Genomic DNA, 27,777 nt, shown 5'->3' with positions numbered 1-27,777 from the left:
TAGGGCAAGAGATCCTGCTGGCAAGTGAAACACTTAAGCATTTCAAAAGCAGCTGAAGCCTGTTTCTGAATGAGAGGAATGGGTAGGACCTATCTGTGCCATTGGCACAACTTTGTGTTTACTTAATGCACAAAGGCTGTTAACTGCTGGCTGCATCAATTTAAATACCCTTAGTTCGATCAGTTGCTTATTTTGCTTTCTGAGCACTGTTAAAGTTTTCAAGTTAAACCCACATTTTGCTAAGGAACCCAGGTGGAAAAAGTCAAACCACCTCAGTACACTCAAAGCTTGTTTCCAAAAGCAGTACTTAACTCTAATCAAGTTTTTCTCACTGCCAGGACTTAAAGCAACATAAGACAAACGAGGCCCCAAAATCAAGAGCTGTGCATTTCTAACATTTCAGTCTAAATTCAGAACCCCAAACAGTAAGCTCATGATGCCCTTCCCAAAGGTATTCCCAAACATGTTTTTCCAGAAGTCAATGTTTCCTATTATGTTCTAAGTTTACCGAAAGGCAGAGGAATGCTGTTTTCCAAATCTGGAAGGACAGACTAATGCTATTGAACAAGAGCGATCTTGCTACTGTTTTGTAAATCTCAGACATAAATGGATGGTTATAGGCTTAATAACATATACCCGTGCCCCTGCAAAACTGAGGAGCACCAACAACATTCTCTTTTCTTTCAGTGGCCACTAGACAAATTGAATGTTTACTTTTGTGATAAGGCTGCACAGACCTTTCCCCCCATGCCTTCTAAATAAGATCAGTAGGATGATATATGGGCTTTTAGAGACAAGGAAGTACTCATATTCTGGTCAGCTTAATGTGCCATATCTGGAAGGGAAGGAAAAAAGATCTGTAGAAGAGGCTAGCTCCTCAAAAATGATAATGTTCAAGTACCGAGATAACAGACATGCTATCTTAGGTGAACAGCAGCTTCTATGGTTTACAGGGCTCTTGTTCAGCAATCAAAGGCTAATACTTTAATGGGGCAGCTGAAATACCATACTTGTATTTTAATAGAAGTTATAGATTAATTTAGTCTGTTAAGATCTATCATGAAGATAAAGTACAAGACACCACTTTCACCAATCATCAGTTCAGGACAATATAATGCAATTAGTTTCAAGTCTTTCCAAACTTTTCCAACAAGAGCTGCATACTGAAAAGGTAATGATAAAAGACAACACTTCCAGCTGCAGCAAGAGCAGCTTCCATGGAATTTGCGCTATCAGTGATAAGCTGATAGATACAGCTTAGTTCAAGAGGGGCACCAAGTTGCTAGTTCCACAAAAGTAGCCAAAAAAAAACATCTGGACTGTAATAATTTCTTTGAAAATAGCTAGTGTCACTGCTGAACCCGTTGTATAATTGTTGAAATACAGCTTTACCTTCAGTTCAGCCCAGCTGCAAGTTTGTTTTCACTCAAAAAAGTAAACTCACAGCTCAAAGAAGAGAGCTTCAAGTCTTCCATGAATCATTTTAAAGTCTTATGTTAAAGTCTGAGCTGGAAGTACAGTGTGTAGTTACGTCAGTATGCCCACAGAACCTGTGCATATCACCTGAGATTAGATCTTCCCTGCAGTAAATGTATACAAGAGATTATTCATGCTACAAAGAGAAGGCAACATGAATATGCAAACTAGCTATTTTACAGAGAATTAACTGAAGCACTTTAATGAATTTGCTCTAAAATTGACACAAAAAAAGCTACAGCAGAGGGGCAGAAGCCAGCTCTCCTGCATCCTAATCCAGCGCACTGTTTACAGAGCCATCCTTCATACTTGGTTGTAGTGGTTCAGTTGCTTCCTGAGGACAGAAGCCCTTGACGACCACTGACTGAACTGAGTTCAACTTAGTAAGAGAAAATCCAGAATTATTTCATTGTAGAAGTGATCAAAAGAGAGAGAAGCATCAGTCCTTATGCACTGCCAGTGTTCCAACTCCACATGTTTATAAACCAATCTTTTTAGCTAATGACCACCCAAAAACCTTGTGTGAATTCTCACCACAGTTAGCAGAGGATCCCTATACAACTCGGACAGGAAAGCCACCAAACTTTGTGCTTGGCAGTCCTAAGCAGCACATCCCACTGTAACCTCAAAGGGAGTCACTATCTTGGAGGGCAGATCCTATCACCGTACTTCTGTCTGTCTTGGATGGAGCCACACTCCAGTGTTCACAGCAGCCCACAGGGACCACGGTGGACACCTGCTGACAGCACTGTAAAGGCAACTTTGATGTAGGAACAGGAGGGTATATATCCAGATGGGTACTGTTAGAGAACAGGTTATGCCCCATGAACAGCAGACTGCAGCACAATAATCTAACAGCAGTACACTAAAACTCAATGTGGTAATCTTCAGTACTGCTGTACTTCCAGGCTAGCAGCCTGAATGAAATCTAAGCATACCAGCTGATAATCTTAAAACCACACAGAGAAGCATAATCACTGCACATGGCAAGTAAGCACATTTTGTGTGCTTCTTACAAAGAGCCTCCAGATCACTGCAGCACTAAAGTAACCTGTATAATCTACACACCAGTTTGGTGAACGCACCCATGCAATATCTTCCTTACTCCACGTCTCACACTGAATAGTCTTTCAAAAGCTATTAATCAGCTTTCATTAGCTCTAAATTGCTTTTTGCTTGCTTGCAATTAAGGACTAACATCCAAAGAGTTAGAAATTTATAAGGTAATTAACCATAATGAGTAATGCTTCTAAAATATGATCAACTGCTGGGTATCAACAGAAGTCATAGTTTTTCCCAGTAAACTTTCTTTCCTCCATGTATTTATACAAGCTTAAAAATTAAGATTTATTTTGCAGAGGTTGAACTTTCACCAGATAATACCATATGTGCCTATTCCTTCTCTGGAAAGCAGCTAGCTGTAGACAAAAATATCTGCAAACTAGCAATTACTGTTGATTCAGAAGGTTTTAAGGTGACACTGACATGATGAAAGATCTATTTTTATGTGTGTGAAGTGTATTTCAAGTTCAGAGGAGAGACACAGAGAGAAAGAGAACACTCACATGCTGTGATGAGCTCACATACAGGACAAGATTCTGTTCAGCATTTGTAAATATCACCATGTCAAATACATTTCCATTCCTTGTCTTCCAAACAATTAAGTGTTGGTCAAGCAGTGCTAAAAAACTTTCTGAGTAGGTCAACAGCATACTAAATATTGTCCCAGGTTACAATATCAAACCAAATTAGTGAGCTGGGTCCAAGGTTATTAACAGTATATGAGATTCTTTTTCAGCCACTCCAACATAATACCAAAAAGCTTTAGCTATTTTAATGACATTTTTCCTATGAAAAATCATTCAGTTATTTCCCATTTTTCTCTACATGCGGTATCAAGTTGCCACATCTACATCTACATGTTGCACACAAGTGTAACCCACTCATTGCAGTCTAAAATGTGTCAGTTAAAACCCCACTTAAGGGTTCATCAGGTAGATCTTACACAACAAATTGCAAGTCAAAACATGCAAGAGGATGGAAAGTGATCCTCTTACTGCATGTTACAAGCTTTAGGCTAAAAAAGCTGGAAGCTCAAGCTGCAGTCCACAGAGTGATCAGACACCCTTCTTGATAAGAAAGCTGGGTGCACATACCCAGAACATAACTGAGAATTTATTCAGTCGGTATTTCCATGCTTTCTGCTTCCTGCAGAGCCATCAGAGGAGTTACACTGTTCCTGTAGAGTCATCAGCAGAACAACCAGCATCCAAGTTTTCTTCAGTTTTCCTCAGCAGCAACCACAGAATAGCAAAACTTGAGGAAAAGTAATAATCTAATCTATGCCTTGAAGCCCCATTTGGGTTTGTTTCCTCCCAGTTCTGAGCAGAGGGGGACAGTCAGGCAGTTTTAACCTGTTGTGCCAGCACAGCGACCTGATGAGGACTCTCCAGACTTCCTGTAGGTCCCCTTTAGGTACTGGAAGCTGCTCTGAGGACACCCCAGAGCCTTTTCTTCTCCAGTGGGCAGCTGGCCACTGTGCAGGCATGAGTTTGTAAGGAAACAACACCCTCAAGCAAATCTATACTGCCAGCCAGAGATGAACAGGTAAGTTTTATCCCCAGTTGCTAATGCGCATCTTTTATTACCATTTTAATGTTTGGCAGCTTTTCTTCCTATCAGTCTGCCCTGCTATGTAAAACAGCTCAACACTTCTGCTGCTTTTGTACTGCTTCCCACCAGGCAGAGGCCTAACCACTTTGTATGTTAAAATAAATGCCATGGTGATGGAAATAAAGATGGGGACACCAAGCATGTAAGGCAGGAGAGATCCTCCAGAGGAAAAGCTGTAGTGCTGGGGAGGTTCTGTTGAAGGCATCCAGACATGCTGGCAGCCAGCTCATGTAAATGCTTGCCTGGAAAAAAATGGAATGTGTCCCTGCAGCGTGGCACAGAAGAAAGATGCAACTGCAGGTGAAACAGAACTTTTTTCTGTCCCTCCTAACCAGCAATGACACTTGCTCCAAGATCTCTTCAGCACCATAACAAGGCCTTCTTGATGCAAACCAGAACTGGAACATGACTTTAACGGGGAGGGGAGCTGAGTGTAGAGTTGGACAGGGAGGTGTTTCTGCAGCTGCTTTGACTGCAGACCCAGCCCAGGTTTACCTGGAGCAGCAGGAAAGCTTAGAAAATAAGTGTGGGGTTGAACTGTGCAGATTGGGACCCGCAATTCACCTGCTTTTGTGTAGGAGCTGCTGTTCTTTAAGCGTGACACCCTTGCCATGGGTCATCCAACAGAGGAGAGGAGTTGTTAAATAGTGAGTGCGGGCAGGAGACAGGGAAGGCACAGGCTCTTAGGAGGCATCACAATCTCCTTCTGACTCCAGTGGGAAGCAATGGAATGGAATGGAATGGCATGGAATGGAATGGAGCAGAATAGGATGGGATAGAATGGAATGTACTACACCAGATTATACTAGACTTGGAATGGGTTATGCTGTGTGATGCCAACAGCTCTGCATGACAAGTGATGACGTAAGTATAAGGGGTCCACCCAAGAGAGCAGCTGTCTGCAATGAAGGTCCCAGACCCATCCGGGAGACAGGGAAAGGCTCAGCTACATGGTTCAGGCAGGGACAGAAGGCCCCAAGCCGAGCTATGTTCCCTGGGCCTTTGGGAGGAGGCAGTGGGGTGGAGGTCCCAGAGGAGATGGGTCCCAGACCCTGAGGCCTTTGAGCACCCCCAGGACCCTGGCAGAAGTAGACCTGCTCTGCTCATAGGCTTTCCTTTAGACACTGATGCTTGGCTTCTTTGGAGACCAAGTATTGGGCATATGGACCTTCTCTCTGATGCAGTACTGTTCGTAGGCTCTTGTGTCTCAGTAAGTTTTCCCATGGGGAACAGCTCAGGCATTTCTAAAAGTGAGTACAAGGAAATAAAAACAAATCCACAGGGAACTGAGCAGGTATTGCTCACCTCAGAAAGATTTGCAACCATTTGGTGGAGGAGCGTGTCCTGCTTCAAACTGAGGCTTCCAGCCTTGCTACTGATAAAGATGGGGAAACACAGCTCAACTGGATGAACACAGAAAACTTCCATGATACCACACACGTCGTCTTCTACTCTGGGTTCTCTGGGGAGATTCAGATTAGACATTAGGAAGAGATTCTTCCCTGTGAGGATAGTGGGATGCTGGCAGAGGGTGCCCAGAGAAGCTGCGGCTGCCCCATCCCTGGCAGTGTTCAAGGCCAGGTTGGACAGGGCTTGGAGCAACCTGGTCTGGTGGGGGGTGTCTGTGCCTGTGCAGTAGGGCTGGTGCTGGATGATGTCTAAGGTCCTTTCCAACCCAAACCAGTCTATGGTTCTATGTATAATATTTCAGTTAGACAATAAGTCAACCATTTGAAGCTTTAAAATATATCCAGCTGTTTCATTTTAGAGCTGCCTAAAAGAAACCTTTCCACATGGAACTGTTTCTTCTCCTGTTTGTACTGCAATGTTTCAAGATTCTGTTTTCTCTTGAAAACTATATCCCTGTTTAGAAAGCCCATGCTTATCTATACACAAGGGAGGACTCATATACTGATGGGGAGAGTTTTTAGACAGAAAAGAAGTATTATGCCTGCTTCCTGTGGATTAAAGTTTTCAAGAGCCATTACATTGCTTAGTGGAGTAGAGAGTGCCTAAATGCAGTATTAGTACTTACTTCAGGGTGAGTTTACCCAGTTTCAAAACTTGACTGCAATCCATTCAGAGTAAGTATTTAGCAGGAGGGCTGGCTCTGCACCCCAGGGGCTGCACTGATGCTGCTGCCCTGCTTGAGGAACAAGTCTGGTTCCTTGTGCAGCAACATGGACCACCCCACAGGGCAGTGCCATCTCAGGCAATACAGGATGCTCCTCTCCCCTGGCATGCAAACATGCCCTTCCCAACAGCATGATCAAGGAGAAAAAGGAGGCCCCTATTCTGGAGGCAGAGCACCCCCACACAGTGCTAGCCAGGAAAATCTGTCTGGATCCAAAATTATTTCCAGTGACAAGTCTTGTAAGTTTGGGGTCCATAGTCTTTTAAGATGACAAAAATCAAGAGATTCAGATTGGAGACTAAGGATGTGAGGTGTCCCTGCCCATGACAGGGGGGTTGGAACTAGATGATCTTAAGATCCTTTCCAACCCTAATTATTCTATGATTCTGTGATTCTAGGATGTACTTTCTGAATGTTTTTACTTTTCCAACAGGTAACTGCTACTGATAAAGAACTGCTACTGATAAAGATCACCTTTAAAAAAAGAACATGGATTTAATAAACTCAACTGAACAAAATGGTACATCAGAAGAATTATTTAAATGGGCAACATCCAAGATTCTCATTTCCATTACCCTATCTATGCTTGCACTAATGACAACGGCCATCAATTCTCTTGTGATGACTGCAATAATTGTAACAAGAAAGCTCCACCACCCTGCCAACTATCTAATCTGCTCACTTGCAGTGACTGATTTCCTTGTGGCAGTCCTAGTAATGCCCTTCAGTATTGTCTACATTGTAAAGGAGACCTGGATCATGGGGCAAGTGGTGTGTGACATCTGGCTGAGCGTGGACATTACGTGCTGCACATGTTCCATCTTGCATCTCTCCGCCATTGCTTTGGACCGGTACAGAGCGATCACAGATGCTGTGGAATATGCACGAAAAAGGACACCTAAGCACGCTGGCATCATGATCACAGTGGTATGGATCATATCCATTTTTATCTCCATGCCACCTTTGTTTTGGCGGCACCAGACAACCAGCAGGGATGATGAATGCATCATCAAACACGACCACATTGTTTCCACCATTTACTCTACATTTGGCGCCTTCTATATCCCACTGGCCTTGATTCTGATCCTTTATTACAAGATATACAAGGCAGCAAAGACATTTCACAGAAGAAGCGTCAGCCGGATTGTAAGGGAGGAGGTAAATGGACAAGTGCTCTTGGACGCAGGTGAAAGAAGCACCAAGTCAGTTTCAATGCCCAGCACAGCAGAGAAGACATCAGATCCCGTGGTGAACTGTGATAAAATCAGTATCACCATACGAAGCCCCAGGTCTGAATCTAAGCATGAGAAGTCCTGGAAAAAACAGAGAATCTCTAGCACAAGAGAGCGAAAGGCAGCAACTACGCTGGGTCTGATCTTAGGGGCATTTGTGATCTGCTGGCTCCCTTTCTTTGTAAAAGAAGTAGTTGTTAATACCTGTGAAAGATGTCACATCTCGGAAGACATGTCTAATTTCCTAGCATGGCTGGGATACATAAATTCCCTTATTAACCCTCTAATCTACACAATCTTTAATGAAGATTTCAAGAAAGCCTTCCAGAAGCTTGTGCGATGTAGGCAATATCTTTAAGAGCTTTTGTTCATATAAGGAGAACATACTCACTGGGTTTTTAACCTGTATAAATTTATATAACTGAGATGACATTTGTTGTATTTAAGAAAAAACACTGAGACTCTTCATTTACATGATGACTTTTTTGTATCAGTAGCACTGGGAGCATAAATTGCCCAAGTTTTAAAGAGATGGATCATCTGCAGTCAGTTTTGCTCTGGAAAAAGAGGTAGCATATTGTGGCTCTAATCCAGTTGGGATTTGCACAGCTGCCTAGCTTGAAGCCTAAGGTACTACCTTAAATATGAAGGAAATATACACTTGAAGTAGACCCTAATCACAAATAAGACAGAAGATACACCCTGGAATTAAGACATGATTTTATTAGTTTGGCACAGGCCTGCAGCACAGAGCCAACCCTTTCCCAGGGAAGAGTAGTAACTTAAACATATCTAGCATCATCCTGTGTTGATTAGCTGAGTGCAGCTGCAGCTCTGCTTTCTCCCGCAGATGAAGGACTTGCCTGTGTTTTGCCCTCAGAGAACTCCAGCAGCAGGTGAGGTGCTTTCATGGGTTATTAGTTTCATAGCCAGCCAGTGTTACAAGCCCTCTGCCACTGTGCATCCACAAGAGATGTGGGCACAGCACCAAGGGAAACAGCCAGACAGCTGGGGCACCTCCAGTGAGCTGGGTACACGTAGTGCCCGGTGCTCTGAGAAACCAGTGCAGTAGCATGTAGGGAGGGTAAGCTCATAAAGAGCACCTGGTCCTCCTAATGGAGATGTGAGAAAGGAGAAATGCATGAGACTCCTTTCTTCATGTCCTCACCCCTACCTCACACACCTTATGAGGCACGGCTCATATGACTTTCAGCACCAAACCCAGCCACACAGTTTGTGCAGGAGCCCCTAGAGCATTGCTGTCACTGGGTGGCTTAGTGAGGTTTGGTTGAGTGCCACCTAATGAAGAACTTTGGCTAACAGCTCCAGCTCAGCATGTTCAGCCCTCCATTGGCTCAGAAGACTGGTGTCCCCCAATTCTTTACTCAGCTGCCTCAAGCAGTAGGGCTGTGCACCCTCTTTCCAAGCCTGTGAGAAAGCAGATACCGACCATGGTACTGGCAGCATGGGTCCCTGGAAAAGGTTGTGCAGCAGCTTCTGCAGTAAGGGCAGAGGAAGTGACTTCAGTACACAGTGCCCACCTAGGCAGGGGATCCTGTGGGGTGCTCACTGGCTGGCACTTCCTTCCCCCAAAGCATTTAGTCCATGTCCCCAGTCCCAGCAGAGCTAAAAGGACCTTGCAGGCACTCCAGCCAGCCCTGACCAGCCTGGTTCAGTCAAAGGTAACCACAATGAACAAATCTCTTTGTGGGCTCCTTCTAAGGCCTCAAAAATGGCACTGTGGCCAGCTTTGATTTACATGCCAGCCTTCGATTTACATGCCCACAGCGCTTTTGAGTGCAAGAACAGCCCTCACCTCAAAACCAGCAAAGCAAGTTTACCACCAGCTAAGGGTACTAACAGGGAAGTAGGCATTTACCCCTAAGTGCAGGCAAGCTGCTAAAAGCCACACCAGAACCCAAGGATGGATTTTGCACTTTTCAGGACAAACAGATCTAGGCTGTGCCAGCAAGACTCTGGCTCTGAGTTTATTGCCAGCCATTCAGTGCTTTCTAGCAGAAATAGGGACTTGAAGCTCCTTACAGGAACTACAAACCCTACTGTCAGGAGCAGCAGTCTCCTGCAAAAGCACCGATTTGGCACCTGAGCCAGCAGCTTAAGGACATCTCAAAGAAGCTGAGACAGAAGACCACTATGCACACGTTAGATTTGGAAAGGTATCACTCACTGGTCTTTGCAGTTCTTCTTCCAAGAGACTTTCAGTAGTTTGCATTAGACAAGAAAACCCAGAAAGAAATCATCACTGTCATTGTTCTCTTCCCCTTCCCCCTTCCCTGTATTACAAACTCTGCAGTTAAATAATCTTCATATTTTGCCCACTAGCTACCAGCTGACACAACAGCTGTCAGAGGTGTTTCTTGCAAGATGACAAGGTTTGAAACCTGAAATATTGAGCTAATTTGTTTCTGTCACTTGCAACTTACTGTATTCTGCTTTCATATCAAGGTCTAAATGAGATGCTATTCACAAGTAGTAGAAACAGTGCATTTGCTTTATTGTTGATTTTAACCCAGCCAGGAATCTAATGGAAAGCTCGTCATGCCATGTAGCTCCAGCACAGCAGTAGCACAGCTAAATTTTGAAGATATTAGGATGCGACAGGATGGAATTTGGTGGATGGTCAGTGCAAGCTAGCCCACTTTCCTACCACTGCAGTCAGAGCACAGCCTCTGCAGCCCCCGTGACCTTGGCAATGGCTGCATTATGATGAAAGAAAAAACTGCTTTAAACATCAGCTGTGTTCTGCTGTCTCCCAGAAAAGCCATGGAATTCAGCTTTCTAAAAGGATTAGCAGAGTAGCAGAAAGCAGCAAAGAAAACCCCACTGAAACATCTAAGATTGAAGACCTGTTTCTCACGTTTCCTGGGTACTCAGTCATAGCACTGGATATCTAGGGCAGGATATCTATCTTTGTCTCCCCTGCTTCTCTGTTTATGATTGCAGAAGGGTAGAGTATATTGTTTATCCTCTTACATGTACGAAGTCTGACAATGTCATGTAAAATCAAATCAGAAGTAAAAACAGGGGTTGCTTTTGAGGAGAAATGATACTTAAAATACTCCTATTTAAATAATAATGGATAAAGGTCCAAGAATGGAACAATATGTAGATAAACAGAAAATAGCTGTCATTTATGCACTGTTAATGGTATTATACTCTGAATCTAATTGAGCTGCTAAACATTTCTCAAGATGCAGGGTGGTTTCTTTTATATCATTTGCGCTGAGCTGTATCTGCTCACCCTCCAACACCCCAGTGGTGGAAGATGCAACCACAAGAAATCTAAGCAAATGAGCAGGTAGTTATCCCATTAAAAGTACTTGCGGCTTGTGGACCATCATTTTTTTGTGTCTGACTGCAACTCATCACTCGTTCTCTAGCAGACTCCACTGTGCCAAACAACACAACCCCACACAAGATCATTTAATCTCTAGTATTTAGCCATGTATGCGATGTGTTAAGAGAAAAAGTGAGCTCCTCTTTCAAAACGCATAAAGGTTAAGATTTCCTTGGGATTTTGCTTTGCCCTCTCCGTTAAGCACACAGGTATCCACTGGAGCTTAGCACTGGATTCAAGGAGCAAGAGAAAGCAAGATTTTATGCACTGGAACTAAGATTTTTTGCAAGTAGCTCTGTGTCGTAACTCAGCAAATAGAAAGAAACCAAACTATGGCCCTTTTCCTATCTCTCTCAGAAGACTGTGTGCATGCGTTGCAGGGAAGGGGCTTACAGTTGCTCTGGGGTTTGCACAAAGCTTCCTAGATCTCTATCCCTGCTCCTGCTTCAGCTGCTCTCCCTGTTGCTGGTTGCTGCCCACCCATCCGCCCATCAGTTTAGATTCCTTCTAAAACCCAGAGAGCTGGCTTTGGAGCAGCTGACCTGCTCCCGCTTCAGCTTTCACAGAGAATAATTCCTGAAGCAGCTGTGAACATTATATCCAGTTCAGGTGGATGGATTTTGCTAACAGCAAGCAGTTAAATACACCTCATTATCCTGTACTCATTTCTTTACCTTTCCTTCCCACCAGATGCTTTATCAGTTTCCTTTCCTCTTAAGGATGGTATATCCCTACAAAGGTCTTGGGGAAACAAATATACTTTTGTTTTAGTGAGGCAGTCACACTTGTTAACGCATGACTGCACCACCCAGAAACACCCACCTCATCCAAATGTGGATTTGGCAGTCACTGTCTTCAGCTGGTGCCTAATTGTTCTTGGTGCTAGGGAGGTATACAGAAATAACTATGTGCCAAATTATTTTCTCCAGCAGTTACAAACTCAGCACATTATTTCTAGGCTAGTACACATTACCATTTGGCCTTTACATTTCAGATTCCCTTGCACAAAAGAAACAGGCTTTTCTGAACTCTACAGACCAAAGAGTAAACGCTGCAAGAAAAGTGACAGGAAACTCTTGTAGCAGCCCTGTAAGGATTAAGGATAAACCAAACACCATGTCTCATGTAGCAACAAGAGCTGCGCCAGTGCATGAGTAGCTGTTCTCAGGCAGAGAACTAATGGGTTAGCAGTCACTCGGTCACAGCAGGCACTTACAAACACTCCCACACACAAGCAAGGAGTAAATGGCATCTGTTGGTGGCTCTCATTTTCTTCTTCAAAAAAGGGCTGCTGCACTACAGGGACAGTACTACCAATAGCAGGACTGCTAAAAATTACAACAAGACGATGCTATCTCCTCCCCTGCAGAATTTTGAAATGAATTCAATAGATTAGGGTTTGGAGTTTTTTTTCTAGGATTTTTCATTTGTCTCAGGGGAGCCTGGGTCAAATTTCTCACTTTCCTCCTCAATCAGGAAAGCTAAACCTCTAGAAGAAACATAAACATTTCTTTGATCTAGCGTTTCCATCTGTCATTTAGTAAGTGCAGAAATGAAAGCCTTGGTGATGCAGAGCTTGGCTAAGAAGAAATTTTACAGAGAACAGAAACAGAAATCAGCAGCATTGGTATGAACAGTCAAGGTTACCAACAGAACTCAAACTAGCCTTTCTGGTGTCAAATTCTTCACTTACAACAGACATCAGTTACCGAAAACAACCTTATATCCTCAGCAGCTTATTGAAGTTTCCAAAATTCCAACATTGTTTATTTCTTGTTCAAGTGAGTTACTTCTTAAGAACTTTGCAACTCGGGAAAATTTCAGACGGAAATATTTCTAGGCAAGGAAAAAGTACTGTGTTTCTTTAGTCAAACTACATTAGTACAATTATGTATTAATTTACTTGGTTGAGGCAGAATAAAGTCAAAGAAAATAGTTATTGAAAGCTATTGTGTAGTACCCACTAGTAGCTCAAGTAAACTGTATCCACTCTTTAAGGCATATATTTCCTGAAACTATAGTTTTGAAGGTATTTGTTGTTACATACCAGATGGGCAGCACTAAAACAATTAGCTTCCCTTTCCACTTTAAAGCAAGATAGCTCTTATACATGTGTGATACTTATACTTAATTGCTTTTTTTTCCTGTTCTTCCCATACACTCACTGGTTTGAAACTGAGAGCAGTATTTTGCGGTTTGGGTTTAAAGAGGAAAAACATGTTTAACACCACAAAAAGTGCTAACTGCTAAGATAATGCTAGAAGAGCAATTAATCTTCTCGCTTTCAGTTTAGATCATGACTGGTAGTAGACATTTAATGCAATAGCTAGCTCTGCTGGCAGCACTCCAAGATGCAAAAGCTGTGGCTAATTTGTATGACAGTAAGCGTCTGCTAGGCAACTCACTTTTGGCTAAGCCTGGTTTCCCATATTTCACAGTACAAAGCTGCATAAAACAGTCCACAGCCATGAAATAAGAAATCAGGCAATTTGCATTCCAGTTGTTTCTAGTCTGGCAAACACCAAAAGATAGTTGCTACACACACACACAGTTAACCAGGAGGAGCAAAGAAGTTTCATTATCCACAGCAAAAGTAACCAACATCCATCTATTTCACATCCATCTCTTATTCTGGAAGTAGCCAGGAAACAGTCTGAACTGACCCATGGCCAGGTGGGCTCAACACAGACCAGCACTGCTCCCCAGCCAGATGCAAAAAGAGATCTCTTCAAGGAGACTTAGCAAACTTAGTCAGTTTAGTACTAACCAGTACCAAAACAAAGAGCAATCCAGTGTCTGGCCCACCTTCCCTAGCAAGGGGACTTTAACCACATATTAACAGTCCCTTAATGTCCTGCAGCTAACTGATCTGGGCTCTTTCAGCCTTTCCAGCATGTCTAGCAGGACAATGTTGAACTACCTTATCAGCTCTGTGTTGGGCCAGTACAAGGTTTGCATGCTCTGTCATGATAGAGCTCAGCTCTGAGCTGGTTTTCAGGTTGTGTTTTTCATCCACATTTACTTTGACAGCAAGTAAACTGCAGTCATTTTGAACCCAAAACAGTTTTCCAAGCAAAATATATCTATTACAGGTAAGCATGACCTTTTTTTTTTTTTTCACATACATAAATATCAATCAGAAATGGGGAAGAAGGGGGAGAACAGGCAAAGAAAAGACTGGGCAGTTTTCTCCTTACAGAGCCAGGCAGACTTGAAATAAACTTGCTTGAACTCATCACAGCTCAGATCCAACAAACAGAAGTACCACTTCACTTGAAAGCTGCCTGGCACCTCCTAGGAGTTGAGAGAGGGAGAGAAAGTTGGTTTGCCATCTCCACCCCACAGAAGCTCAGTACAGCACACTACATCTGGGCGCACATGATCGCTGTTGAAGACTACTGCAACAATACTGTTCAGACCAGGCACGCACAGCCAGTGAGACTGGTGAATTACAAGTACCAAGATTTAAAGGCTACAAACAGCAGAGAAAACTGGAGTAGTATCAAAGCGCATATTTTCAAATCTTATCCACATTTCAACACTGCTCAAAAGCTACCTTGAGCTCAGGAAGAGCGCTGAATGGAGACTTTTCCCTTGCTTTAGATATGGCCTGGTATATATCCTCAGCTTGCTTTATGTTCCACAAATACAAGTTACACAAAGTCAAACCATTACCATGTTTCCTGTTTCTCCTTGTTGAACACCCTGGTATATGACAATCCTCTCCAACCCCTGCTGCCTGGCCTTCAACTGTGCCTCCAGCTCACTGAACATAGTGTTAAAGCACTTCACAACCAATTTACGCCACCGCTTCTCTTTCTTCTTTGACTGGTGAACAATAAACAACTGAAACACCCTCCCAGCTCCAAACCTGCAAACAAAGCACCAAACAAAAAAAAAAAACCCAAAACTAAGCAGTCTAGATTCAACAGAGAATAAATCAAGTAGCACTCCTCTGAACCACCCCTTCTAATCAGCCCACTCCATGGCCTGTTCTTACCCACACCACAATGCACACTGTGAATGAAGGGTGAGAGTAGAAAGTTTGGCTTATTTTGTGCTACTGGACCAAAGGGCTGATTTAAAGGTCCTTCAGGGGGTTGAGGAAGGCTATGAAACAGTAACTTTTCCTGCCTTTTCTCAGCTGTACAAGGAAAACCAAAGAAGTGATGCATTACAGACCAACATGCAGACAAGGAAATACAGCACAGATGGAAGAAGTGTCAGAGAGGATAAAAGCCAGAGCAGGCTTTCACCAAGGGCTGGATTTGGCCCCTGTTCAGAGGGAAGCTCTCCAGGAGCAGAGCAGCTTTGCCTCAGCTACCAGATGCTTTGTGAAGGGTGTAGCCAACAGCCCAAGCACTCGCTCTGCTGGGTGCGGGCAGCTGCAGCACCCATGCGGGAGAAAGCCCCAAGCCATGTCCTCACGCCCTCTCCAGGAACCAAAGCCCCGATTCCGGCTACACCGCAGCCGCCAGGCCCAGCAGGACGGCGGGCGCCCGTTTCCCGTGCGGGCGAGGCCCCCTAGCGGTCCCAGTTGCGCGGCCTACCTGCCCGGCCGCCTCCGCCGCGCCGCTACTTTACGGCACAGGCCCTGCTGCGCCCCTGCCCTTCCCCACCGGCAGCCAGACGCCGGAACCGCCCCATATGCTTGGGGTCTCGTCCTCCAGGTGCGGCTGACTCCTCGCTGCGACTGAGCTGTTTTCCGCCCGCGCCCGCTGTGGTCTGTCCGCCCGCAGGGTCCGCTCCACGGGGAGAGCGGGACCTCCTCGTTGGAAAGCCCCACTCCACGCTGCCCATGCTGACCAGGGGTTCACCCAGCACAGCTCTGCAGGCCTACCCCGTGGCGGCCATAGCTCTGTGGGAGCACCCTGGGGTGGGGATTTAGCGCCTGGTAGCAACAGGGGACCAACAAGTTAGTAAACATCAGAATGGGATCACTTCCTGGCAAGGTTCTCAGACCCCATGTATCTGCCTGCACTCCCCATCGTTAGGGCTTGATCACTGGTAAGAAATTTAGAGACTTGCTGCACCTAGGTACACACAGACACACACAACAGGAAGACTCTTCAGTGGAAGGTTGATGACCGTACGCAGAATATAAGGGATGATAACCAAAGAGAAGGCACAGAGCACCCAGTGATTTATGAAACAGAACTTCAGAACTCACAAAGAGTTATAAAGCAGGTATGTTTATTGCGGCGCCGGGTGTGAGGGGGATCGCTCCTCCTAACTCACACACCATGAGCTCAACAAGATGGATATTTGTTATATGCAAACATACATATTCATTAGGTCCCCGAGAGTTCGGCGGGGATATTATAAGTAGTTTAGGTACTTATTATCATAAGTGTCCTCCCTTTTTGGTGCTTGCACACTGCCCTCCAATGGTCACAGGCAGGGGTCTTCAAGATGAAGTAAGCAGTCTTCCTCGCAGTGCACTTTTCACCCTTGGCACAGTTTCCCCAGCTGGCAACCTCAAGTCTTACGGAAACTTGTTGAAACAAATTCCTGTCAGACATTCATCTTCTTGAGGGAAAAGGGTCTCTGATTTTAAACAATGTGTTTCAGCTACCTATTCTATTCTGGGTTATAGTTTAACTGGCAAGAACAAGAGCATATGTGTTCCCTATTCTAGGTTAAGACAATGTATAGTTTGAAGAAAACTCTTAATTCTTTCCTTAGTCCATTACTATTCCTCTCATCACCAGCAGGTTGAAAGCTGGGTAGGTGGGCGAAGGGAACAAAGTTGTGGCACAGCTTTTCTCTGAGTTAACGCTCACTTCTGCCACATGAGGCTCCTGGGACAACCAGCGGCAACAGAGGTTTCTTGTGAAGGAGAAGGGGACATGACATTTGCTTCCTCTCAGTGCTGCTTCAAGGCACGTGTAGTTTATGTCTCTAACATTGTGTAAGCTGAATGAGACTCTAGGGCATTTCCATTAAAGTTAACAAATCTGTAGAGTTCAGCAATGTCTGTAAGACCTCCCAAGCAAAGGTCAGGTCAAGAAGGCATTTGAAATGGTGTGCAGAAATATCACTCATGGCAGGGGGGAGGAATTACAAATCACCAGGGATCAGCTTCCCTTATAAACATCTAATAGTACAGGCTTCAGCAGCAAGTTAAAAGTTTCTAGGATGGCTTCTGGAAAAGCTGGCTCTTTTTTTGTGGTATGTTACTGGGTTTATTTCAGGATTAAATTCAAGGAGTCCTGAGCAATATCAGTTGTGTAGGAAACAGCAATGCACCTCTCAATTTAAAGTAATGATATCAAGTATAGTAACTGTTTCTGGTTTGGACTTGTTTGTGATTATCAGACTAGAGGTTTCATTCACAGTTGCTCTTCATGAGCTCTTGCTATTGCACAGTACTGTGTAAAGTGGCCACAACACCCTTGTTTCCTAAAGCTGTAACCCCTCTCATGCTGCACTGGTGTAGAGAACAAAGCAAAGCACAGGACAGTGGAGAACTATGCTCTGAAACTGTATAGTGGTTAGTGACCAAAGTCTCATTCTAAGAGAAATTATTCATACTTCAACATCATTTAAGTTTTACAACATTCATATATGTTCTGTTAAATGTTACTGACAGGGCCCCTGGGTTTGGTGAGATACTGGGCAGCAGATGATTAAAAATCACCCAGGTTTTCAGGATAATGTAAGACAGACAAATTTGCAAGATCAGCAGCCCAGGAGTTTGTACTCTTGTCTTCCCTCTTTGATGGACTGCATCTGGAATACCCTGTTCTGAGCTGACTACACCAGTGGATGTGGGATTACAGCCCAGGATGTGTACTGCCATCAATAAATATTGTCTAACTGCCTGAAACTCAGACAGCAACACAATCATGACATAGTTTTTGGCTTTTTATGACTGGTTTCAACAGAGAGGGTAGCAAATGGAGCAGAATGGAAATACAGAGAAGAAATGCATTAAAATACAGTAAGAACATAGAGGCAGGAAGGAGAAAATGTTTAATAAATGTCCTTGCTATGTTCTTTCCAAATCACACTAGGGAAGGGTAGAGGAAAATGGACTGAAGAGTTTGCTATGTGACAAAGTCAAGCACTTGCAGGAAGTCCTGGTTGAGGGTCCCCTAGCCAGCTTTGGAAAAGAGGATTATAACAATTGAAACAAAAATCTTTGGGAGCAGCTGAGGTGTGATTTGGATGTAGTATCAATGAAAACTGCAGGTACGGAGTAGAGAAGCTTTAACGTCTCAACGTTGGGATTGGGAAAGGTAAAAAAAGAAACACGCATAGGCCACATAAATGTAAATACAAAAACATAGAGTGGAAACATCATAAAGAATCCTTTCCAGAGTCAGAAATGATGAGATAAGGGGGTATGTGATGGCAGACCTTTTCTGAGCAAAAGGATGACTCAGGAACTGAAGGGACTCTTAATTCCCTAGTATTTTTCATGCTAAGGAATTTTCTCTCTTGCATTGCCTAATCACTGATTTATACCCAAGTGCTCAGTTGGCCTCTGTCAGCTGTCCAGTTCCATTCCTGTTACTGGAAAAGTGAACCTAGAACTGCTTGTGCAATTCACTTGCAGCTTGATTTTAATTTACATTTATTTTTAATATAGGCAGTTCAGGGGCCACTTGAGCTGCTTAGGGAGCATAAAGGAAAATTATCACACATTTTCTGACTCCTGTGCCTCTGCCAACATCTCTTCTCATTTTTTTCTGTAACACATATTCTTTCACTGCCATACAGAAAAAGTGTCGCCAGACCTGGAAATTTCTTTCCTTTTCCAAGTTTTGTTGAATTCTAAAGGAAGAAGAAAAGAAGGAAAAAAAAATCAAACTAAAGACTACTGCTAATCTTTCATAAGAATTGTGAGGCCGTTTAGAATTATCTGTGCTGCATTTATCATGGAAATACACAGTGACAGTATGATCCCATCTCATTCACTTCTGCTGCAGGATATATTGCTGTAAAGGAAGTAGGACTTGGGTAATTACAAAGATTCAGATGCCCTAAAGAAAAAATACCAGAGAACTCACATTTTCAGGTTGTTTAGGAAGCTGTACAAACAGTATCTTTGCATTCATTGTGGTCATGAGGTGGTGTAAACCACATCCTCTATTCAGTAGCCCAGGAAGGCATGGGTAGGACTTTTTGCACTTCACATTTGTTTGGTGCAAAAATAGCACAGAGACTCTTTTCTACCTGTAACATTCCACCATACAATCAGAAAATATGAGGTCAATTCCTTCTCATGTTCCCCAGTCCCAGTGTATTTCTTTCTGTCACTATATGACATACCCAGTCAAACATTCTAGCACAGGAGGGCTCCTTGCTCAAATGCATCTCCCAGAGCTTCCTTGCCAAAATGGGCAAGAAGTTCAAACAATAGTGTCAGCATTGCAGGAGATCACAGATAAAAACTGAGCTACCTTCTTTACATTACGGAAGGTATCTGTCACAGACCCTAAGGTAAAATGAAGTTAATGATCTAAAAGAGGTAAGGACAGCAGTTTCCCCAAGCCCCAGAAAAAGAAAATGAAGACTTATGGTAAGCCAGACTGTTGAATGCCTCTGGAACCATAACTAGAAAGAGTGAAACCCACAATCCAGAACCTAGGGAGAGCACCTTGCCAACAGGTCTGTCTCTGTTCAGCTGAGCTGGTCTCCCCTGTCTGCTGCTGCAGTAACATGCTGGCTCTCAAGTCCCCAGGGCTAAGATCACAGCCGGAAGGGAAAGGCCAGCCCACACACACGGCCAAGGAAGCTGCCAGACCTGTATCCTTACAGTACCTCCTCCACTTAAATACAAGCACCAGCTCCTGTAGAGCCTGCTGTCATTAAGCTGTGTTAAAGTATGGGCACTTCTGAGCCTTTTGAGGGCCTTTTTTTGTGCAAGGAAATCCCCTGCTGACCAATTAGTACAGCTTGCAATTTGCTTAGCATCATGCTGTGGGAATAATGCAGAGCAGGCCAGAATGAATATGATCTGGATGACTCTGGTCCTTGTTGCCAGGAAGAGGCATGACAAGTATCACTTCCCTCAGGAATACATTTTCTGGTCTGGCTGTATATGCATTTAAAGTATTGCTAAGTTACCTGAAACACAAATGCAAAATAATCAGGCAGAAGCCTGTCATTTGTGCTATCATTTCTCCCCTGCTCTTTAAGACGTGTATTTCTATTTCCTCCTTTCATACCGTATCCCCCCACGTTGTAGTTGTTTCTTTGCTCCAACCCCCACCATCTCTCTTCTGTCTCATCATGTTGGTACCACCCACATCTTCACAGGTGGCCCACTGCTTTGCCCAGAGAAGCTTCACAGACCACAAGACAGTCATAATCTGATACATAGCTCCTACTTGCAGTGTCACTGCCTGCAAATTCATGTTTTCCACATTTGCAAGTGTGCCAAGAGAGCAAAGTTGAGCACCTACATTTTTTTCAAGCATAAAGTAGGAAAGTACGGAAATACAGTTATTACACTGTCCCTAAAAGACTAAAGAGTGCTCCCAAAGAGAATGGGAATTAAAGAAAAACAACCTGTGGATAAACCAGACATTTATCTAAATGACAGTGCTGTCAGCCAGCGTTTTTCTCTGTCAGGGCACTGTTTTGTGCAGAGATGGCAGGGCAATTTCTTTCTTTCAGGCTGCTTCTGCCTTAAGTTCATCAAATCCAAAGGTGTTAGCCAGCATCTTTTGTGGACAGCCGTTATAGCTATGGAGGACCAATGTGCTGTGCAATTTCCTTCTTGATCTACTAATCTCTAATTTTTCTAAGTTGGTTGAATATTTTACTAGGACCAAGCTGTAACAATCTAGCTACAAAATCAAGCAATTAATTAAGTGCCTTATTTCCTATTTTAACAAACAAACAGAAAAGGCAAGTTCATCCCACTGTTCCATTTCACAGCTGTGTAGGTTTTTATAGTCTTTTTCAACATCTAAGATTAAATGTCAAAAAGATATTTGTATTAGCAAGACCAAAGTTAGATTCAGCAGCAGGGTTCAGGTCTTTAACCCACTGAGATGCAGAGTTCTTGGTATCTTCACCTCTCATGTTTACAGAGGGCAGGACAAACTGATAGAAATATTAAACAGTCGAGCCTTAAATATCAGGAGCCTCAGAGTGGATTTTTTCTACTTCTGTTGAGGTGTTGTATTTAACACAGTCCCCCTTGTTGTAGTGTCTAAGCTCTTCATTGTCTTTTACAGTGATTAAAATAATGCAGCTCCAGGAAAAACAAAGAAGTGCTATTGTACTCAGTTACAGATGAAGAATCAAATAGAAATTGCTTGCCCGAGATCACAAAAGAAAACAGCAACAAAGAATTAAACCTAAGTCTTCTCACTTACCATATCATTATTTTACCTCTTCTTAGGCTTCATTATAGCATTTTTAAAAGCCTGAAAAATGTTAAGCTCAGGAAACAAGCATGGGAGCTCCTTTGGCATAGAAGTGCAGGGTCTAGAGTAGAGATTTTCTAAAAGAATATATAGGTATTAATTATTTGTAGCTAGTATGTTTATTGTTAACCCTGACTGTTCAAAATCATGGTTAAGGCTCCAGAAAATAGTACAATTGGGAATCTTTTACCTTGCCATTTACAGCTATGGTGTCCAGGCTCACTGAGTTTTCAATTATTTTAAAACCCAAGAATATCAGATTGCTTCTACTGTCACAGAGTAAACCAGACACAAAAACTAGGACACAAACCGGTGGAATTTAAGGTAAAACAAAACACAAACAGATCAGAGGCTAAGTAATCAGTGAGAATGAGCAATGCTGTACTCAGCTTGTTTTGTCAGAGATACCAGGAAATGAGAAGTGATTCACAGAAGGGAATTTTGTATGAAGCGTTAAGCATATTTCTTTGGAAGTCCAGAGTCAAATTTTCACTCTGTCCATCCAACAGTAGTCTAAGATAACACTGATTACCACTTGGCATCCTGAGAAAGGGGTGTGATCTATCAGACATGGGTCAAGCAAAGCCACCCACATCAGCTCTTACCATAATCATCAGAGCCAACTGTTTTCTGATCCAGATACAGCCACTACAGGATTTGAGGAGAAGTACATCCTCCCTAGGCAGGTGAGGCATTTATCCCTATTCCTAAGGAACAGACACAAAAATTTAATAGGAACCATCTTGTATGCTTGCCTTGCATCAAGACAGATTTGTTAATTTCCATCTCTCCCCACCCACCTGCTGAATCCTCTGTTGTGAAGGTGCACATCAAGCAGTTTCTCTGTGATGGTTGTCACACATGCCCCCCCCCCCCCCCCCCGCTTTTCTACTTACAGAGCACTGACTGTGTGTAACTCCAGTTACAAACACAAGCCCCACAGGATCCCCTGGCTCTCCCAAACGATGAGGATGTTGAAGCTCAGGGCTGTTCCCACCACAACTCTTCTCCTTGCACACAGCCCGAGGAAACCCACTGCTTAGCATTTGAAGGTATTTTGCAAGACCAGCCTTAGCAGAGCTGCCAGCAATTTCCACTTTCTCCCTGAGCTTCTTGATCTTTAAGACAGGTCTCTCTGCAGGGCAAACTGATGGGGAGAGATGGCCCTTGTACCTCTGTGTTCCTAATGTCCATTTTAAGTGAATTTGTCTTTATTTCCAGAGCTGGTTGAGGCTATTTTTTCCTTTGCTCTAGAACAGAAGTCCCCAAGAGCTTTACATCTTTTACATAAAGAAATGCCAGGCTTCATTTAAAATGAAATCTTGAGTTTCTTGGTTCATTCTTCACCATTTAGTTCCCTCCCTTTTTAAAGTAAGAGTCACAGACCCACGTTCCAGATCATATCAACCTCACTTGCTCACTTGAGGATATTTTCCTACAACCATCTCCTTTAAGTTGCTAATGTTAGTCAGAGAAACAAAATTTTAAGTAGTATCCTCCTCTGTTGATTCACCCACTGCTCAGTTAAACAGATCTTTTGATTGTCAGACCCAGGGTGTATGATTGCCAGTAGTTTTCAGTCTTGATGACTAAGAAATTAATATTTCCTGTGGTACAGATCTCAGGAGTATTTCTCTTTCTAATAGCATTAAATAATTCTTTGTTCATACTCAAATTCAACTCCCTAGTCTATCCCAGAAGAGCCCCCTTTGACATCCTTTTCTAAAATGATTTTAATCATAACTAATCTACATTATCTGTGTTATCACTTTTTTAATAATTTCTTAACATCTTTAAAATATGATTCTCCTAGTGGCTACTCCTCCACTACCTTTAAACAGTTTTTCTACCATTTTGTACAGTACATTTCCAACATGACTGCTCTTTGTCATGTAATAATCACTGCTTCTGTTCCACCTTGATGCAGTTGATGTCATCATCAGTTTCATTCTCTGCACATCACCTGCAATACACTTGCCTGGTGTAAATACATAGGCATGTGGCATGTCTGTTGTCTCCTATTGACCACATACTTCTTAGCCATGTGTGCTGGGTTCAGCAGTAGCAGTCATTTTTCTCCTTCTTAATAGCTGGTGCAGTGCTGTGGTTTTAACTTTAGCCTGAGAACAACACTGATAACACCGATGTTTTTAGTTGTTGCTAAGTAATGTTTACTCTGATCAAGGACTTTTTCAGTCTCATGCTCTGCCAGTGAGGAGGGGTATGGGAAGTCAGGAGGAAGCAGAAACAGGACGCCCTACCTAAACTGGCCAAAGGGGTATTCCATACCACCCATGTACACCCATATACAAAGTTAGAATAGCCTAGAACCACCTCCAGGATGTCATTTCTGTATTCCTAAAGGAGAGTAGGATTTCACAATGCCTAGGCTAGCTTCTTTCACCGCCAGCTCCTCACTCAACTTACAAGGTAGCATAAAGGAGCCAAATACTGGTTCAGAGTAAATTCAGTTTCCACCAGGTCTGAATTCTGCATTGATGGCACTAGAACTGGAAGGACAAAAAAATCAGAGAGTGTGTGTATATAAAATGTTTTTTGAGGGTGAACTCCAGAGCTGGGACTGGTCTTAACATTGGCTCTAGTAGATGTAGATATGCTAATTCTCATTTTGCACTTAAGCACAATGGCTTTTTAAAAGCAAGCTGTTGTGTGATAACACTAAAAGTTCTGTGCCAGTTTTGGTTTGGTTTTTTTTTCCCTTTATTACTGAATAAACCAAATGGGACTCATGCATTTTCAGGGAACTGCACAGATAGATTGATATTATATCATCCTTTATGGTATTTCAGCATTTGTGAACAAAATTTGTGAGGCTTAGCTGGCAGCAATGCCTGCATGCAACCACAGGTCTTATATGTTTTCTTGCTGAGCAATCCAGGGTTAGCAGGTCACCAGAAGTATCTGGATGTAATGCTTTTTCCTAAACAGAAAAGCTCATAACAGGAGCATATTTGCTATTTGGCCCATCCTTTCCATGCACATCCTTTGTGTAATCGTCAAAAGAGATCTTCAATACATGAGCACTGCGGATCTGTATTTTTCAGTGCCTTCTTGGAGCTGATGCTCAAGTTATTTCTTGCATATAAAGCAGATTTTAAAAAAATATCACACTGCAGGAAGAGCTTGTTTAACAAAAGCTATGTTTATCTCATCAGCTGTGTGGCTTAGGAGTGATATGACAGAGAAGAGCATGGGTTGGGGGGATTTTATTTTGGGCTGGTTCTAGTCTGATCCTGTGAACTGAACACCCATTAGTGGCTGGAGAGCATTAGGTGCCTATTCTTGGGGTGCCTATTCTGTTTTAGCTCCATCAGAAAAGATGCCATGTTTGCTGTGTGCTCCAAGGCTGCTTGACAGTAAGAACCCAGCAGAGTAAGCACAGACCATCGGGAGTTTCTTCTCAAAAGCACATTCCTGACCCAGGCTAACACTGTGTGAATGAATTTGCCAACAGACGAGTACAGAAAATAACAGCTACAGAAGAATCTCAAGGATGGAGCACGGACGCCAGCTTTAGCATGATCAAGCCTCCAGTACCAAAGCAGTTGGTACGTACAGAGCTCAAGTCACTTTTTGCTTATTTGACAAGCCACATTTGCAATGTGATTTTCTAAGAACGTGCTATGGAGGGATGATAACAGCTGCCACTGGGTGCTAAAGAATGCTCTTTTTCAGCAAAGCATTTCCTCTGTGCCTTAATATCTTTCTTTACTCTTCCTTCTTCCCTCCTCTATACCCTACCCCAAGCTGTTTCCTAATCAAAATTAACTGCAGTGAAGGCAATAATATCAACAGTTCCAAAAAACTTCTGCAGCAGGTCATAGATGGGCAGGAATGACCAACAGGGATTAAAATCTTTTCTGCCTTACACCAGACTGGTACCAGGGCAAGCGAAGGGCTTAAAATACTCACTGGAAATGAAAAAACTGGGCGGTGGGGGGGGGGGGGAATCCATTAACCTGATACACTTTACAGTCACAGTCAGATGGCATTTCCATTTGTGTATCAGCAATTCAGATTCCTTTTCCTAAAGCAAGAAATTACATGCAAACAGTATTCTAATAGAAGAAAAAGACTGGGACTTTGAGTGCAGAAGAGAAGGACTTATTTCAGGTTATGGTTTCCACAGCAACTTTTAATTTTATCCCTCATGTGTCTGTCTGTCTAATAGGGTCTTTCACAACATTGATATATAATGATATGTTCTGTTGATGGGAAATTAAGAAATTAATTTCTCAGGGAAGAACCATAACTTTTTGTGTATATAGTCACAGCTTCACACAGAGAGAAATGTATATATGCATAAAGATGTCTGCATATATGCATACATTTTTATTTTTGCTGTATGTAGCACCATGAGATAGGCAATCACTGTTGATTACACAGGAATGGCAATGATAAAGAATGTGATAGTAAGCACAGCTGGTAGACATTCAGACCTGGAGAGAGGCAGTGTTCATAAAGGTCTCATAGCTCTTCAGGTACTAAGCAGCCTGATTAAGGAGGCAGCCCTATCATTACAGTAACTGGTGGTGTTCAATTCTAACCTTCCCTATTTGACTGTTTTGGGGAGGTTGGAGATAAAGGCAAGCAGTCAGGCCAGAGCTTTTCAGTAGCTGTCTCACCCAGGTTTGTTTTAGGTAATATTCCTCTCACACAAGAGATGAAGAGAGTACAAGACATTTCTGTACTAAGCACATTCTGCATGTGGCCACTTGTTTTGCACGGAAGAGGGGGTTGTATACTTCAGAGAGAAATCTAACACAGAAAGCATTTCAGGGGGGTTGTCCAAGATTTCTTTTTCATATATACACATAGAAATCCAAAATATAAACACTGCTAGACATGAACACTACACGGTGACGATAGAAGCTCTGTTAGACTGTGGCAGCAGTCGGACAAAATCAGTCTGAAAAGCACTTACCTTTGTTTGGTCAGTGGTACTTACTGGCCGCTGAGAGAATAGAATGAGTAAACAAAATTTTCAGAGCTCAGTGCAGAGTGCTAAGATTAAAGTCAGAAGATCCAAAGATGTATTGTCAGCACAAAATGACTTTTTAGTATAAAGTCTTATGTTTACAGCATCCGATTTCGTATTATAGCTCTATCAGTGAATAAGCCTTGCATGGTGAGTTGACCATGGTGGGTCTGGGCAATCTGCCACCAGTTGCCAACCCAGACACTCTCATTCCCCCTCCTCAGCAGGACAGGGGGAGAAAATATGATGAAAAGACTCATGGGTCAAGATAGGGACAGGGAGATCACTCACTAGTTGGTATCATGAGCAAAGCAGACTTGAAATTTACTTGTTAATTTCAAATTGATAATTGATACCAGTAGGATAGTGAGAATTAAAAACAAAATTAAAACCACCTCCTCCCCTAACCAATCTTCTTCCCAGATTTACTTCTCACTCCCCATCCACAGCAGTGCAGGAGGATGGGAAATGGGGGTTAAAGCCAATTTATAACATTAATCTCTGCCACTTGCTCCTCACACTGTTCACACTTTTCCTGGGCTCGAGTGTAGGTCCTTCTAATGGGATACAGTCTTTCATGAACCACTGCAATGTGAGTCCCTTCCATGGGGTGCAGTCCTTCAGGAGCAGACTGCTCCAGTGTGGCTCCTCTCCAGGGTTGCAGCTCCCAGCTCCAGCACGAAATCCGCCATGAACTGCAGGGTCCCCAAGTTAAGGCAGGCTGGTAATTCCAGCCAACTCAAGAAGAGGATGGTCAGCCCACTTCTGAAGAGCTGCACTCTCATTTGAACATTTGACTGTTCTATAGCACTGTACACCCTATCTAGGTAGTCCCCCCATACTTAGGTTTATCTGCAAGCAAGATGCTTTTGCTTTGAGAGATGGCTTCAGTACCATTTCTTGCTCAAAGAGAAGACAGAGGGATGGAAAGTTTTGCCTGGAGGCTGACAACAACAGATTTGAAAAGTTCTTGCAGAAGCTTCCTGGGTTAAGACAGGGAGCAAGATGCAGAGGTTTGGGTACAACCTCTGCAGCTGTAAGGCAAATTACCAGTCAGGCTCCCGTAAAAGTTGCTCAGGCTTTACAAGTCCTTTGCCACCAAGAATCCCAACTGCAGCAAATGCAAAATATCAGGTGAGGTACTCCAAGGAGATCCTGATGAAAGGAATAATCTACTGCATTCTTTCTCATGCAGCAAGGGGTTATTCTTATCTCTCTCTGCTCCAGAGTTCTCTACACCAGGCATCAGATTAAATATTGTCAAGGCATGGGAGCAGGACCAGTGCTAGAGAACGCTACAAGTTTTCACAGAAGAATAAAAGACTGGGAATCAGGAATCAAAACAGAAGCCAATTTAGACTAGCCCCAGCCTGAAAAAGGAGATCCAAGAGGCTTCTCTGGGTACTGTGTGCTAAATTCTGTGAGAATTGGTTCGATAATATAGTCTAAACCACTAGAAAATACATGAGAAACCCAGCAGCATTTTTAGTGATAGCTTGATAATGACAATAGACAGAACA

The 27,777-nt window shown here is 43.1% G+C and overlaps 2 protein-coding genes and 1 long non-coding RNA gene across 4 annotated transcripts in view; 2 read left to right on the top strand and 1 right to left on the bottom strand.

Annotated features, from left to right (window-relative positions):
• Positions 1-11,998, top strand: part of HTR1F (5-hydroxytryptamine receptor 1F) — a 110,319-nt gene extending 98,321 nt beyond the window's left edge. The window contains exon 3 of the mRNA XM_061453961.1: positions 6,717-11,998. Coding sequence (XP_061309945.1) covers positions 6,773-7,873 — 1,101 coding nt within the window. The 5' untranslated portion in view covers positions 6,717-6,772 and the 3' untranslated portion in view covers positions 7,874-11,998. The remainder of the gene's footprint in view (positions 1-6,716) is intronic.
• PDZK1 (PDZ domain containing 1) overlaps positions 1-27,777 on the top strand; it is a 338,251-nt gene that overhangs the window by 262,082 nt on the left and 48,392 nt on the right. The window lies entirely within an intron of this gene.
• On the bottom strand, positions 14,431-22,614 carry LOC133269551 (uncharacterized). 2 transcript variants are annotated; one of them, XR_009743490.1, is made up of 3 exons: positions 22,155-22,548; positions 21,864-21,965; positions 14,431-14,744 (listed from the first exon to the last, which is right to left on the bottom strand). It is a non-coding gene; the product is annotated as an uncharacterized LOC133269551 (long non-coding RNA). The 2 variants fall into 2 exon arrangements; XR_009743491.1 differs by lacking the exon at positions 14,431-14,744 and adding an exon at positions 18,625-18,816 and having other exon boundaries at positions 22,155-22,614.

The sequence above is a fragment of the Pezoporus flaviventris genome, unplaced genomic scaffold, assembly GCF_033815535.1.
Source record: "Pezoporus flaviventris isolate CSIRO_AGI_PZ_B2104156 unplaced genomic scaffold, CSIRO_AGI_Pfla_v1 ptg000015l, whole genome shotgun sequence".
Lineage (NCBI taxonomy): Eukaryota > Metazoa > Chordata > Aves > Psittaciformes > Psittacidae > Pezoporus > Pezoporus flaviventris.
The sequence above is the reverse complement of the archived record's forward strand: the minus strand, read 5'-3'. Positions and strand labels throughout refer to the sequence as shown.